The sequence below is a fragment of the Sinohyriopsis cumingii genome, chromosome 2 (assembly GCF_028554795.1).
Source record: "Sinohyriopsis cumingii isolate HCF-2022 chromosome 2, ASM2855479v2, whole genome shotgun sequence".
In the NCBI taxonomy this organism is placed as follows: Eukaryota; Metazoa; Mollusca; class Bivalvia; order Unionida; family Unionidae; genus Sinohyriopsis; species Sinohyriopsis cumingii.
This window is the reverse complement of record NC_142962.1, coordinates 155,583,140-155,598,918: the sequence shown is the minus strand read 5'-3', so window position 1 is coordinate 155,598,918 and position 15,779 is coordinate 155,583,140. Positions and strand designations below refer to the sequence as shown.

Here is a 15,779-nt window from a genome sequence, read left to right as displayed (position 1 = left end):
AGGCTGGCCTGATATTCCGCCTGGTAGAATAACAACACCAGAACCAAAGAAGTCCGACTTCATCAGCAATGAAAAAAACTTCCACGGACTTGACTTGGACTATATTGATCAGTATGAACAAACTAAGGCGAGTCTTGATTTTTCATCAGGATCAGTTTATATGCTAGATTTGTTCGAGGATAGTATTACAATATTATTTGTTAAAATTATCAACGAATACGAAATACAAAAGAAACTGTTAGAACATTATTTCCAAGATTGCGTATTTAACGTACAAGCTTCATGCAACGAAATTATAATTACAACAGAGCGGATAAATAAATTAGCTGCTGATATGGAACTTATTAACGAACTAGCAACGGGCTATATACAAAACAGCGCCGTTTTTGGTATGGGTTTTATTATTAACGCATTTATGCAACGACATAATCTAACCGAGAGGACGTTGCCAAATTATAAATTTCCCGGCTACAATGTTGATGAGATGAGAAAATTTGTCACTGATACGACTGATAAGTTATTTCCTAAATTGCATGACGCTTGGGTTAAGAAGAAAACACAAGCAGAATCAATCTTGATGCATGATAATGATGGAATTGGACAAGGGAGACATATATCACCTGGGATAGTTAATATAACCGAAGTGATTGCTGTTTATCTTCATGCTGATGTTGTGGAAGGTAGCTACAATGTTGATCCTGCAATATCAAGAGCGGAGCAGGGATTTGTATTATACACATTCTCTCCTAACGTCTCTCCTGGTTACTTGATAATAAAGGAGCCGGTTAATCCGTTTTACCTACGCTGTCATAATCGATTATTATCAAGAATAAATTTCAAACTAACAAATCAAGATGGAAATTTACTTGATATTCGCAGAGAAACGTTAAGTATAAGTTTGTTGGTGAGATCGTAATCGAAAGTTTTTGATTTTTAAATCTGTATCCCAGGGAAAAACAAACGAAAAAAATAAATAAAATCCAGGGAAATTTTCACAAAATAAAAAAAAAAGATATTTTTTCTGAATTTTATTTATTTTTTTAATTTTGGCGGGGGTATTTACCCTTCAAATCGAGTAATTTATATAATTTCGTGAATCCGCTGGGGTAAATACCCCTCAAATCGAGTAATTTATATAATTTCGTGAATCCGCTGGGGTATTTACCCCTCAAAATTAATAAATTTGTGTAATTTCAGTAAATAAATTATTTTGGTAAATAATAAAAAAAAATTAATAAAAATCAGAAAAATTAAGAAAGTTTCGTAATTTTATGTTTTTTGTTGAGTATTTACCCCTCAAATCGAGTAATTTATATAATTTCGTGAATCCGCTGGGGTATTTACCCCTCAAATCGAAGTAATTTATATAATTTCGTGAATCCGTTAGGTAAATACCCCCGCCAAAATTAAAAAAATAAATAAAATCCAGGGAAATTTAAATCTTTTTTTTTATTTTGTAAAATTTCAAAGATTGGAAAATTCTCTTGTTTTTTCATCAACAAGTTTTTTCAATTGTCTGACACGAGAACTTGTGATTTTCCTTGATTCATATGCGTCGGATAAAATTAATCTAGCTTTTTCTACTAGCGTTGATAATTTAACAAAATCCTCGATGTGATCATCGCTGACTGTCGCAAGTGATTGATACATCGCGATTTGGATCTTCTTTATTAATTTATATTCTGACGGCAGGGTATATTTATATTCGAGTCTCCCTAGAATAATTGTTTCGAATTCTGATCTGATTTTATTCACATCAAGGTCCGATGGGAGATCTATTTTTCTTTTCAAACTATTAATCTCTCCCATAATATCGTTTATTATTTCTTCGTCCATTATACTAATTTTGTAGTATTTAATTATTCTTCATCATCATCAAATATTATTGGAACATAGAAGAATCTGATCCACTCACCGAGATTGTAGGAAAATGTTCTGTGGTTTATTCCCTCCGCTACTCGCCATATCGATACTGGAGTAATTTCATAAAATTTCGCAGCAGCATATATCGACTCAAATGCAATTTCTTCATTTGTTTCTTGATTTACCGACTTAACTGACTTGGCATCTTTCGGATGTTTTCCAGTGTTACCCGAGGAACAATTTTCACTCTGAGTCACAACTCGAAGATTAGTTAATTCATTATTAAGTTTATTTCCATCGATATGATCTATAACCAAATTGTCTCTGATGAGTCCATGGAAACATTCGAACACAAATCTGTGAACGAAGTAATTTGTTTTTCTTCGCCTATTATTTTTGCTGATTGTGAATTTGAGATATCCATTCATATTAATATTACCAACAAGATTCTTCGTTCTGATGTGTCTCACATTTCCATCCTTGGATGCTTCATAATCATCAATGGTAGGATGTGATCTATATTCGCTCATAGGAATCGTTGATTTCATTTCCATATATAATATTTTATACTTCTAAATCATAATTTGCTTTGAAACGATTAATATAATCTTCTTCACAAGAAATTACTGAGGAAGATTTCTTTTCATAATATCTCCGTAGCTCACGATATTTCTTTCCACCACAAGAAAAACATAATCGAGTCTTTCCTCGAATGCCAACTTGGCAAACCAAACATCGTTGTGGTCCTTTGTTGCCTCGTCGAACTTCGTATATATGAGCGCCGCAATATTCACCTCTGCAAGATTTATCACATGATTTTGTTGATCCGACTATTATCCAAGCGCATTGCTTCATTATTATAATTAGATATTTGTCTAAAATATAATAATGGATTTATTTGATCTTGATGAGGCAGAATATATCATTCCTGAAGTAGATCGTGCAAAGAAAGAATTTTTCGACGATGGCGCGATTCATGTTTGGTCAACTTGGAAAACTAATTTCATTGATGCTACGATGAATCTAGAGCGAGCAAGGAAGATAATCGAACACATAAAATCTGAACACAAGGATGAGCGATTTATCTTTGGAATAAAATTTATTGCACAAATGCCGGACGATACTTGGATTATTCGCGACAAACGAGATCCAGTACGCGGCGGTAAGAAAAATGTCGTTCTTGATAAGAATTCGAAGCCAGGATTATTATTGGGAATTGATGGTCCTTATTATGCTAGAGCCTATCCTTCTAGTGCTGTAGTGTATGGAATTTATCGGCTGAATAATAATCCTGATGCGAAAAATCTACCAGCGATGAAAGAATCACCGATGATAAATTGCGTGGCTGAGAGAGTTATCGAGCATATGAAAAATGCTCGTCGCGGATCTGGTCTGACCCAATTGAGATTGGATAAAATTAATTCATGGGCAAAGACAGTTGCTGATGGTGCATCGATTGATGATGTTGCTGCGCTGAGCAAGAAACTTAAATTTCCTATTACGGTTAAAACACTATCGGGTGAAATATTATATTCGTCGCCGTATAAATCTCGAGGAACACCAATCGAAATTGTTGATCATAATTCACATGCGTGGTCGCAGTCAGTGATGATATTCCCGAAGGATCGCTCCATTAAATTCTATCCCGTGGAATTTTTCACGGATGACGTAAAAGACAATTCTGATGCAATGTTCCGATATATCAAATTATTAGCAAAGTCTGATCCAATATCGGTTTGGTTATTTTCTAGCGAAGAAAAATACGATCAATTTATCTTGCCACGCGGAGATATTTACCGTGATGAAAAATTGCATGAAGCGATGAGAAATATCGCGGAGAAATATTCGTCAAATCCAGATCAGTTGCTGACAAATTGTTTTACTGTTCCATCTGTTGCCGCTCATGCCGCGAGAGAAAGAAATTCGTGGAAACCCACAAGGAATGAGTTTCTTAATGATATTCAACTTAGTTGTATCGAATACGGTCATGGAGGATTGTGGAATACCAAATATTATTTCGAAGATATGATTTCAGTTGATATGAGCGCGTGTTATCCTGGAAGTTTCCTTGGATATGGCGATTGTGCAGATTACTTTGCTAAATTCGGCCATCCTACCAGCGAGATGACTAGAGTGGCAATTAACGGACCGTTACCTGATTTTGTTATGACAGGATTCGCTAATGTTACTTCATTCGAACTTGCTGAAAATTTACATAGGATTTGCTATATTTGGTTTGGTCGGCATTTATCTCAGCGAAGATGGGTTCCCATAGTGCTGTTGAGATATATGCTAGATTCATCGATGTTGATATCGTTGACGATAAGCGAGGCAATTATATCGTATAGGAAACAAACTGAAGTGTGGTTGCCAACGGATTGTGAAAACGCGAAAGATATTGGAAGAAAAATAATTGGTAAATTTACTCAAGGAGGATCAGTTGATCATAAACACAGACACGCTAGGTTATTTATCAATGATGCTGAGATGGATTTTATTATTGCCGATACGGTGTCAAGAGGAATATTTTGCAATAGAGAAAATATTATTATTGATGGAACGAAATTAGGTACCGTGATTACTTATCTCGATGGAGAATCAGCGCAGTATACTCATTTAAGATCATCGATGCTCGCTTATGTGAGTATTAATTTGCTGTCAATGATAAATAAATTTGCCGATATCGCGGTAAGGGTTGCAACGGATTCGTTTTATATCAATAAAAAATATCAGTGTAGGTTGGAAAATTTAATCACCGATGGTTCTTGGGGAACCTGGAGAATAAAAAATGAGGATATTCTAGATTATTGTGAAGACGCTGATGTAGAAGATTGCGATAAGTTTCATAAAGACCAATGCGATGAAGTATCAGCAGCATCATCTGCGTTTGATCCGATTTCACGAAACAAATTCGTTTATCTGAATGGTCCTGGCGGTAGTGGTAAAACCACACGAGCGATAAACTTATTTTCAAACTCTGATATGATAGTGTTAACTCCAACTCACAGGTTAGCAAGAGAAATAAAGCAGCGTGGCGTTAGTTCTTGCACGTATCACAGTTATTTCAAGTACAGTGGTGGATTATGGGATCCGGCTCGAATGGGAAACAAATATATCAACAAGATTATAGTATTTGATGAAATTTGCACAGTAAATTTAGTTATACTAAAATCATTCCTAAGTTGGTTGGAAGAAAAAAATACTGCAGTGATAATGTGCGGAGATCATGGTCAACCTGATCCTATTGATGGTGAATCTCCTCATAGATGGCTCAGAAACTTTGTGGATTATTATGAAGAGATTGATGCCGATTATAGATCTAATGATAATTTACTAACTGAGTTTAAAAAAATGATTCGATTGCAACCTAATAAGTTTCAATGTGATGTGATGAGAAAAATAATTGACGAGACTTCGATGGATAATTTTCTAACTTTGTGGCGTCCAGATCATTTGATTGTTGCTAGTAGGAAAATTATTCGCGATACTATTCAGGAAATACTATTCAAGCTTCACTGCGAGAAATTTCCAACGTTGCAGGTTCCGTTGTGCTATAGGCCTGCTGATACCAGAAAACAAAATATTAATGTTACTTTGCCATACGGAGAAGAAAAAATATTAGTTTTGAACGATATTATTTTCGTTGATATTAATCTTGTCAACGATGCGATAAACGCAGAAAGATCGCCGTGGAAACTTGGATACGCAGCAACGATTCACTCGTCACAGGGATTAACAGTAGATGGTCAAGTCTGGATTGTCGATGATAGAATTTCCTGGTCAAATTTAGTTTATCTAGCTGTTTCTCGAGTAAGAAAATTATCTCAGTTGGGTAGAATTAAATTTCACATTAACGAAGATGGCGGTAATTGAGTATCCTTTGGAATTACTTGTAGTTCCTCTTTGGTAAATCCTCGTTGTGGTGCTAATGAATCTAGAAAATAAATTGCTGGTCTTCCTGATGATCTTGTTACGGCCGATATTTTATGCGTTGTAACACTCCAGTTTGGATCGGTTGCTCTTTTTCTGCCACCCTCGGCCTCGCCTTCTTTATATAAATATCTAACCGTGACACTACCCATCACCGGTGAAATAGTAGAATCTCGCTTTAGTGGTATTTTTGTTTTTGTAATTGCAATTGCGGGTTTCATTGATATTGTTCGTGTTACCTCGTTATTTAGCGCGTTAATCACGTGAGGTAATCTTGTTACCCAATCGTGAGATCGTTTATCTTGGATAAATTCGCGCGCGTACTGATATCCGAATAATCGTTCTGCAAGAGTTTTATTGAATCTCTCAACGATAGCTTGATTGTGATGAACACCTACAATACCGCGACGGATTTTAACATTATTCTTTTTCATCAGTGAAGTAACCGCGCCAAGAAATTCTCGACCTGGATCAACCTGGAGAAGCTTCGGCCATGTTAATGGAGATCGTGAATAAATTTCGCTAAACGCCTTAGCAATATCTGTTGCTGTTTTATTCGATAACGGTTCCGCTTCTTTGTACCTACTTGCAATATCAACAACCGTCAGAACATATTTGTATATAACTCCGTCAACGGTATCGTAAGGAAGAAACATTAAGTCGGCCTGATGAACTTCATTAGGGACGCTGACAGAGAAACTCGCATATGGTATTTTCTTAGGCGGAGGAAGATAAATTTGCCAAACAGCTTGCTTTGATAACCATGATGCAGCGGTGGAGTGTTTTACTTTTGCGGCCTTGGCAAGTTTGGCAATTGCTGATTTTCCTTTCCAAAATCCTCGCGGAGAATAATATATCTGCTCCATTATAATTTACCAGCACCGAGAACTAATTTACCTTTCATTGCTCCTTTTATCAACCAAGTTGCCAATTTTTCTTTGAATTTTTTATTAGGTACTGCGTCTATTGCGTGAATTAGCTTCACATCAGCGAGATGTCGTTGTTCTAAATCTCCACTGCGATATGCGAGATCGTGATAATAACATGCGTTATCGATAGCGTTTACTGGTTCTTCACCAGGATTTGGTTGATTATTATTATTAAGTCTTATATCTAGCCTTGTACCAGGTCCGCAATAGTTGTATCCTGGCAGATGTTTCTCTCCGGGATATTTCGCCCAAGGCAATCCTGGCAGATTTGTTAAGGAGGCGGTAATATCTCCTCCGGTTCTTCTATCTTTTTTTTAACGAATCTATATTTGATTGTACCACAAACCGCACATTCACCTTTGATAGCATTCCTGTTGTTGCGTGTAACAACTTCGATTGGATTTAGCGTAGCAGTTCGAGTGCGACACTTAACACAATATGAATCCATAATATTCTAATAACATGAATGTAATTGATTTTTCAGCCACGAAAAAACGCGAGCAAGTGAAACACACTTCAGCATTACCGAATTCGATAAGAATGATAATTATTGGACCGTCGGGATCTGGAAAAACTCAGTTATTGCTAAATTTGATAATGAGATGGCTAAAATGGGATAAATTGTATTTAGTTGCGCCATCCGTAGATGATCAGCGATGTTATCAAGTACTAAAGGAATTTAGCGATAATACTGAGGATGGCACAATAGAATTTATAACGGATATCAATGAAACTCCATCAGTGGAAAATTTAGACGGTGATGCTAATAATCTTGTTGTTTTCGACGATGTGATGCTGGATAAGCAAACTAATCCGGCCAGGATATTCTCGCGTGGCCGACACAAGAACACCGATGTGATTTACGTGACGCAGCGATATACGCAAATTCCGAAGGTTATTAGAGATAATTGTAATATTTTATCAGTTTTCAATGGCGTTGATACTCACACACTGAGGAATATCCATCAAACTTGGTGCAATGGCGATATGGATATAAATAAGTTTAAAAGTTTCTTTAGTCACGCTCAGGCAACTCCGCACGGATTTGTCACGATTAATCTTCATGATCCGCGTAGTAGATATCGAATCGGTCTTGATCAGATTTACTCATAAAATTGCAACCCAAATTCAATTACAGCAAATAAATTTTACAATACCCCCCCCAAAAAAGCTGCCATTTTTTTTATGCCCGAAAATGCAAATTGGGGGGGAATTTTTCGGATTATTTCGCGTAGGAGGCTTTATTTTTGAATTCTGAGGGTTCTACGGAAATTATTTGTCTGGAAAGGTTAATTTCGTCTGTGCCACCTGGTCTGTAGAACTTCCCTGCTGCTGACACATATAATCGCAAGCTACCACGCATAAAAAGTATAACATTCTAATTTCAAATGAACAGCCACTAACATTGAAAAACTGGAAAGAATGAATGCAACAAATACAATACTCTTTCGACCTTCCTTTTTAATTTTGTTCTTAAACAAAAATTAGATTTCACTTTCGAGTTCGCAAAACACACATTTTAGTATGTTCAAGAGCAGTGTTTCACACTAAAACATGCTCGTTTAATTTAACGCAACATGTAGAATCCAAGAGTGTTTCTGTTTTTAGTAAAACCTTGGTTAGTGAGACTCAAATTTCTGCTATATACTATCTCTATATAACATGTTACTTTGCTACTGGACTTGTAACTTGATAGCCAGTCTTTCCAATAATGATGTGCCTTGACATAATATATTTCAGTTCTCTTACTTTGTTCCAGTTCTTTGCCAATTGTCTGCCTTGTTTTGATTATATTTAATATGTTAAATCTTGTACTTTACCTTTCCCACAAACTGTAGTTTCCATCCACCATCGTCGGTATTGTTGTATCTGGATTTATCTGCAATAACCAAACACAATATTATGTACCGTAAACATACGCATATCGGCTTTGTTTATTTCGTGGTGTACGTGCACGTATTAGATATGCGAATGAGCAACGATCGGTCGACGATTACGCTCTGACAGTCAGGATCGCATGGCAGTTCAGAAGATAACCACCATGTTGAACTTCAACCCCTCCTCCCAAAAGAAACTTAGCAGAGAAAAATGGGTTTGCCATTTATTATAAAATGCCAATAGCTTAGATATTAACAGCAAACAAAAAAAACGCAAAAAAGGTAAATATATCTAAGGACCTATAATTCAGCTTCTTACGTCGAGGGACGTAATCTTTTTATATGGTTGCTGGATCTTTAAAAAAAAAAAAAAACAGTTTTCTTTTATTTGATCATGCTTATGGATGTAGTTGATATGTTTAGTAAATACCCCAACATTTAAAGCAGTGTATTAGAAAACTCAAAGTGAAATAAAATGTAAAATTATGCCTATCCAAACTAAATGATTATCTCTGGACTATTGATAGTTTTCTCAGATACAAATTTAACATCTGACAGAGCGATAAAATTAATGTTTAATGTTTACAGCCATCAGAGGGGTGATATCAAACGGGGTTTGTATTTGAGTCCTTACCCTCTGGTATCACCCATTATCCATTAAACGCTCGATCACCATTTTTGTAAATCATTTAGAAGAAAAATCACTTAACGATATTTGTTTAGGGCATAGTAGATTTCTAAGATATTTTCAGAAGTAGTTGGTCGCTTGTTTTGGTTAGCTGGTGTTCAAAAGCAAATTATCACATGCAAGACTATTTTCTTGCCGATAAAATGAAATTAAAATACCTAGACAATTACAAGAAACAAAATAAAATAAATACAATATTTGTTACCTTGGCAAACTCGGGAGTTTTATGTTCCCCTTTAAAGAGGTCGATGTGCCTGATCTGGACCGGGATGTCAGCCGCCTTTGCAGTCATCCATACAGCTCGGGACGGTGCGCTCAGAGCATGGATGTACAATGTCAGGTTTTTTGGAGTGCCAACATTGTCAGAGGGCAACTGTAAAAGAATAATTTACAAAAAAAAATATTTTACAAACTAAATCGCTCGAATTCCACATTTTTGCTAACAGAACCGGACGACTACAATTACGACGTTTTCCAGTATTGTTGAGCACGATGCAGGCTGTTATTAATAAATAAATAATGAAAATTCTATATTACGTATATTCTGAACTTAATATATTCATGACAGATGCTAATATGATTCCGATTTTCAGCTCTTCAAAAAAAGGTACCATGGGACTACCAAAAATGAATTGGACTTGGAACATGTACATTTATACAGCTCTTGTTTTCCTTCTCATAACCGCATTATAAGAAGACTGTTTCCATATATATATATATATATATATATATATATATATATATATATATATATATATATATATATATATATATAGGTACTTTTCTTTTGCTAGTTTATTACACTTGGATAAAAAGAAAATTTCTGTATTATTAAATTGATTTATTCAGTTATTAAACAGTAATGTTTCTGATTTGGATGAGATCAAAAGACACAATAGTGTCAGTTATAAAAGACGTGCGATTGAGGAAGGTTGCAAGATGACAAAAGTGAGCAGTGTGGATCCAAGACAGAGGTAGTGATATTTAGCGAAGGTAGAACATTTATATGATACATTTTTTAATATAATACCTGAAATTGAAATATAAATGACACAATATAACGTTTTGCCTATATTGGCAACAGGAGTGACTTATACTGAACTAATTCGTCTCCGCCAACTATACAAATATCAAGAAGGCTAGTTACATGCCATAAAGGTATATTCAGTACACGCGCAGACTTAAACTTAAAAATGTGAATAAATTATAATAATTGGAATCTTGTGGGGCTGCATATGTCCCATAAAGGTTAAATGGATTTGTATACATGACACTTAATATAGTATTATATGCCATGTAGTAGAATTTAAATGAGAAAGGTACATACGAGGCTAGGCCATTAAGACTGGGCACCGTGGGGGATGGAGGGAGGGAAACGCAACGTTGGAGTGCACTCAACTGCTAATCAAATGAGCTCAAAGTGACGCCAAACTCTAATAATTTAAGTCCATGAGTAGTAATTTAGATACGGATCATGGTACATGTAGTAACTTTACTTTTAAGCCTATCGTATGACCTATACCCTAATCTCTGACCTTCGCCTTTGGTCACTAGTGCTCAAATTTCTACTAAAATTTACTTGGAAACCTGAACCACCGATCTTCAAAATGTCATGAAAACGTAAACTGGCCCACTGGTCGTCAATAAAATATGAAAAGTGTGATCCGGGGCAGTGTTCGACATAATGTCATATATAACAAAAATCCAAGACCGGTGGTCTTCAAAATTTGATAGAAAACAACAGAGAAGTGGTCATCAACATTATGTCGAAAACCTCATTGACATTCAAAACTCTGTGAAAAAGCACAGGCCTCCCCATCTGCTATACACCCAAAAATACAGGATCAAAAGCCTGCGCGTATCCCTTAATTTTAATACCTCCAAATCTACTAAGATTCCCAATTAAGTATGAAAACAAATAAGGAGATTCATATTTTGAAAAATAGCAAATAGTATTTCTTGACTCTTGTCATGCATCGCATTTTAATCAACGGTGGAAAAAGGAATATCAAAGGTAGTGAGAGAGCTAATTAAGTTGTAAGAACTTGTAACTAGCCCCATTGTATCATAGTGTGACAAGAAAATATTATTAAACTTATAAGTTGTAAGAACTTGTAACTAGTCCCATTGTATCATAGTGTGACGACATAAAGATATATTACACAGTTTATTACTATTTTAAATATAAAACACTACACATTAAAAAACTATACTATTACTTTTTACAATGATGACTAAGATAATGTGATCTAAAATTTTGGCAAAACCAATTAAACTGAGTAGTACTGACATCTGGAATTTGAATATCTCGTTGTCATTTATCATATAATATTATACCAGAAGTAGTGCAATAAATAAACAGGTGTCATCTACACTTTCGCTACATAATAAAGTATTTAATCCAGCAAACAACAGCATAAATCTAGAACTATTTTAAACAAACTGTACTAATTTCACCATGCCAACACATCATAATATGGTATAGTTAAAAGGGACAAATGTCCGTCGTGTTTATGGTCCAAAAAAGTATTTGAAAAAATAGAGGGATAGGGCTGGTGCTGAGATCAGTAGGAAAAGCATGAACTAGAAAAATGGCGGAATAGAGAATAGTTGACGACGATATTGTTAAAACTCCAAAACACAATAGACTGGACCTGTTCCTTTCTTCAACGGACCTATATATCAAGGAATAGTACGCCTGGTATTGGTTCATATTTAGTTTGTTTGTGCGGTGGTGTTGGTGGTAGTGGGGCAAACAAAGATTGCCAGCGGTATGTGGGACGCAATCCCAATAGGGGCACAGAGATATATTCCCACCCCATCTGATCAGCGGATCCGCCCCTCGAACTTAGCTAACATTTCTTTTATCGAAAATGATCCTGTTTTTGGAACGGGTTTACAAATCAGCAGTGTAGTAATATTGCCTAATATCTGTAACTACGACATTGTTTGCATCATCTAGTAGAAAGCAAATCCCAAGGCTTTCTGCACGGCCCCTAAATTAAGTTGCTTTTATTTTTTTAACATAAAATACATATTTCAGCTATCTCCATTTAAAGTGATACCTCTTTTCATTTTTAAAAAAATTGTAAAAGGGACTATTATATTAGGGGTTAAAACTGAAGTGTTGACGTACGCACAAAAATGTGTGTTAGCCAAGATCAAATCATAAACACAACTGGCCAATTTGTTGTTTTTTTGTTTTTTTTTATTTTTTTTTTTATATATATACAATTTTGAAGAAAACGTGCCTCCTTTTTTCATTTAATTTCGAGAACCACTGACTTAGGGTTTTCCTTTCATTCTACAATTTTGCCAACCACTCGCCAGGTTGTTTTTCATATAACTGTTACGACCAGTGGGCTAGGATTAAATCATTCAAGTTTGAAGACTAGCGGCCAAGGTTTTCTAGTAATATTTTGAGGGTGAGTGGCCGTGTATTTTTTTCTTCTTCTTATAAAAGTTTGAAGACAAGTGTTCCAAGTTTTGTTCCATAACATTTTTAAGGCCAGTGGTTCAAGGTTCTATTGTAATGTTGAGAAATAGTGGTCTAGAATGAAAGACAGAAAAGTGGAAGAAAGTTATTCATTAGGGTGGAAGGTCAGATTTCAGGAGGTAAAGCACAAGTTAGACTATGTCCCAGGATCCATAGATATATTAGTACTTCCATGCGCATGAATAGTGTTGTTGCAAATCTAAAGTAAGAGGTTTGTTCGATTTGACTGGTTATTTGATTGATTATGGGAATCTCAAACCAAACAATTAGCCAATTTCTAGGTAAAAACGTCATAGTGTCCGATATTCATTAGACTTTATGGTAACATGGATTAGTTTCGTAAAATGTACTCTCGATTTCTTGACACAAGAAATTATCAGGATGTATTCACATACATGTGTTTTGTAATTCGTGTTCCATGATGAATGGCGTGAAGTACTGCTCTACGGCTTTGAAGTTGGGGTCATACGAATGTGAAGCGATAAAAACCATGCAAGTGTGTAATTAGAGTTTCATGGTTTGTGTTCATTAGGCAATTATGGATATCTTATTTGTGGTATTTGCAAGTTTAAGACTCGGTCAGTTTACAACGACTGTTGTCTTGAGGTCCTTGCAAAATAGGAAAAACACAAGCCACACCCACCCGGGTGTTGTTTGATTCACTCGGTTTTGAGACCCCTTCCGTGTTATTGTGCAAAATATTTGGTTGTCTACATCACCTGACCGCTAAATAATGGTTGATTGGTCCCATTTTGTTCCAAACTCAAACTCCCTTTTGTCACGGAACCCACCTAGCTACGATGTAGTAGCCTCAACTTATTTGTCGTGGTTGAGGCTATGAACTGATCCCATATCAAGTAATGTAACAAAACAAATCATCACTAAAGTCAGAAAAACACATCGTGTAGAAATCTAGTACATAAGTATAATCATGCTGTGAAAGAAATTTGGCTTATTTTCAATTTATTAAGCCCTTACACGGTAAAATAAATTGGCATGGTTACACTAATCTCACCGTGGCCGCTATGACAGATAACGCGAAACTCTCGCCGTGACCCCTTTTATACGTAAGGCTTGCAAGACCATATTTGGATATTCTACGCTATGTTATTATCAGTCAAGTGGCGAATAATGGCTTCTTGGTGGAATTTCAAAGTTGCCGATAAACCGTATTTACCTTTAATGCGCAGAATTTCTGACTCAAACCACGCCATATTTTTACTACAGTTTGTTTATGTTTCCAAATAAGGCACCAATGACATTATATGGCACACAAACAAACGAGGCTGAAAACGAAAGTAATCATTATTTGAATTAATATGGCAAACGATCTAAACGAAAATATCGGATAAAAAAGGTAAACGAGATTTTACAACTATTTCTAAAATGTTTTGCTATACTTCCGGTATCAAGTAAGAGGACTACTCAATTTATTGGATTATATGCAAGGAATATATGTTCAGATTGGTGATATTAGGCTAAAAGAGCGCCGTGTGTGAATCATACCCGGCTTGCTCCATTGACACGTATATGCTCTTGTTAGTACCCCGTCCACGATATTACTAACATTAGTACTAGGAACCCACTCTAATCACTTCTGCTTAAATGTACATATGTAATTAGTTTTATGGGCAGTTATGACACCAAACTGTGAACTGAGGACAGAAAGTGGAGTAAGCAATGTGGATCAAAGACAGAAGCAGCAACATGAAGCAAAGACAGAACGGTGATACATTATGTAGTGCAAAACCTGATATCATTAAATATAAATGACAAGTCGATGTAGGCCACAGGAGTGACTTATGTTATACTAACTAATATAGTTAAATTGAAGGAATATCAAGAAGACAAGTTATGTGTCAGATATGTGAATTAATTTTAGAATGAAACGAACCCAACTACAAACAGGGTTAAAATTAAAAGTGAATGAACTGAAATACGTAGAATTTTATGGAGCAGCATATGCTACGTTACACGAGTTATGCATAAAACATATGCAGAACTTCCGAGAAGCACCATATTGCAGAACTCCCGAGAAGCCCCATATTGCCTTTTAATAAATATGGCCTAACTGTCCGTCATTAAATTGTACATAAACATAAACAAAGCAACCAAAAAGGACAAGATGTGACTATTATACTAGATTTATCACATTTTCCGATCACTTTCATTGTTTGCCAACAAAGAAGACGACATACGAATACCTTTGGATGAAGAATCACCTCTTCTTCTTTGTCACCGAAGCATAGACAAAGCAACATTTCCGAGCACTGATTTATAGACAAGAACCTTGTTTGAATGTAATTCTCCACGATGGTAGTCAAGGAAAAAGTTCACATTTATATGGTGCGCAGAAAAGTGGAAGAAAGTTATTCATTCGAGAAGTATATAATAGCAGCCTTATACGGATTGGTGATTTTCTATGTCTCTCAGTTAGCAAAAACAATAGACTGTGCTTGTATATGCCAATGTACTTAGATATCCATGTTTAGAATTTACTGTTTTGTGGTCGTTTAGGATTCCATAGCATGCCAATCGTGAATGTACCCTCACTCACCAGGAAATGCAAATAAATTAACAAACTCAGAAAAGAAATCAAGCACAAGAAACAATCAAACACACGCACACATAAGAAATCTTTATTTGTGAGAAACTAAATATCGATAAAAATGAACTAAATAATTAAGGTAATGAATGAGAAAAAAATGAATATTATAATATAAGCGTTCTCTGCTCAAGCTTCTGTAAGTTTGTGTCTCATAAAATGAGTCAAATCGCTACTGTAATTTAATATTTAAATGTTGTTGAAATCATCAACAAATCAACAAAGTTCCCTACAGTAGATATTAGTTCCGTGCAGAAGATATGAGGAGATAATAATGATTGTGGATGTGCTAAGTGGGGTTTACACGAGACTCCTTCAGCCAAGACCGACAAGGACCTGTTTTCCAAAAGCAACATGTGTTGTTTACTTGTTTGCTGCTTTTCTTAAATGA

General features: G+C 35.5%; 1 protein-coding gene across 2 annotated transcripts in view; it reads right to left on the bottom strand.

Annotated features, from left to right (window-relative positions):
* The window catches only part of LOC149806163 (glutathione S-transferase 1-like), a 31,503-nt gene that overhangs the window by 15,223 nt on the left and 501 nt on the right, over positions 1–15,779 (bottom strand). The window contains exons 1-3 of one of the 2 annotated variants that reach the window (XM_089951068.1): positions 14,988–15,127; positions 9,493–9,660; positions 8,543–8,601 (exon numbers count right to left, since the gene is read on the bottom strand). In XM_089951068.1, the coding sequence (XP_089807194.1) occupies positions 8,543–8,601; positions 9,493–9,660; positions 14,988–15,044 (284 nt within the window). In that variant the 5' untranslated portion in view covers positions 15,045–15,127. Of the gene's footprint in view, positions 1–8,542; positions 8,602–9,492; positions 9,661–14,987; positions 15,128–15,779 lie in introns of those variants that run through there. The other variant, XM_089951069.1, reaches the window with a different exon arrangement.